Consider the following 1,054-nt stretch of genomic DNA (forward strand, 5'->3'; position numbering starts at 1 on the left):
GTACGAGGATTCAACAAGGTCGGGCAGAGGGGCCACGGTCCAATCAAAGGTGGCACAAGGTCGTCGGACTCTTCTCCTTCATCCTCGCAATATTCATCCCCACCACAGACACCTAGTCCAGATCATACACGTGAGACAGATAAACGAGGTAAGTTTAACACATTTCTCCTATCCTACGGTTATTATTGAATCAGTTTTGTTAGGTGATTTGTGTGAGTGTGAAGTAGTATGAAGTAATTATTAGGTAATCCTGTCCAACTTTGACGAAGAGCTGTGTATTTCAGATGGGGTTTTCTACATTGTGTACAGTTCTGTTGATAAAAACAAAATTTGTAGAAGTAAGCATGTTTATCAAAAGGAGATTGGCTCTGAAAGTGCTTATTTCCCATTAAATTGATATAGATAATTTACTATTGAAATGTTTAATAGATAACTCACCTGTTTCATTTTAAAAAATTCTTTAATACAAGAATGGGGTATTTGATTTAATTTATTTACAAATGATGTAGTTACTTTGTGAAACTGGGATTCTTTTGCATCAGGAGTTGTAACTAAGACATTGACTTTAGTATGTGAATCACAAGCTTTATAGTAATAAATATAGAAATTTGACAGGAAAATGTTTGTTTTTCCTCAACTTTGTCAGAAGCTTCAGATCTTCATAAGAAAATTTAAAGTAAATACATGTTCTTTTAGCCAAATAAACCTGGGTAATAGGAGCTATGACATATTTTGTTTAGAAAAACTAACAAAGCAAAAGTATCTTATTGTGATGTTTGAAGTTGATGGAGTTCTAACTTCATAGAGTCTGCTCTTTCAGACTAACCAGTAGAGATAACAGTGAATAGAAATACACATTTATTGATAGACAAATTATCAGGGCAATAGCTAATACAATATTTTGCCATTCACTTGATGACAAGGCAGGTGTGATACTTGCAATATCAGCTTGTGTGTTTCTTTTTCTTGTATTTTTGTTGTTACTACTCTCTTATAGGTATGAATACTTCTAGTAAATAAATCTCTTAGGTAGATACATGAGCTCTTTTACTCC

The 1,054-nt window shown here is 33.6% G+C and overlaps 1 protein-coding gene across 1 annotated transcript in view; it reads left to right on the plus strand.

The window, feature by feature from the left end:
• LOC119586818 (mucin-5AC-like) overlaps window positions 1–1,054 on the plus strand; it is a gene marked incomplete in the record, with an annotated part of 19,136 nt that overhangs the window by 15,246 nt on the left and 2,836 nt on the right. The window contains 1 exon segment of the mRNA XM_037935544.1: window positions 1–148. Coding sequence (XP_037791472.1) covers window positions 1–148 — 148 coding nt within the window.

The sequence above is a fragment of the Penaeus monodon genome, chromosome 22, assembly GCF_015228065.2.
Source record: "Penaeus monodon isolate SGIC_2016 chromosome 22, NSTDA_Pmon_1, whole genome shotgun sequence".
In the NCBI taxonomy this organism is placed as follows: Eukaryota; Metazoa; Arthropoda; class Malacostraca; order Decapoda; family Penaeidae; genus Penaeus; species Penaeus monodon.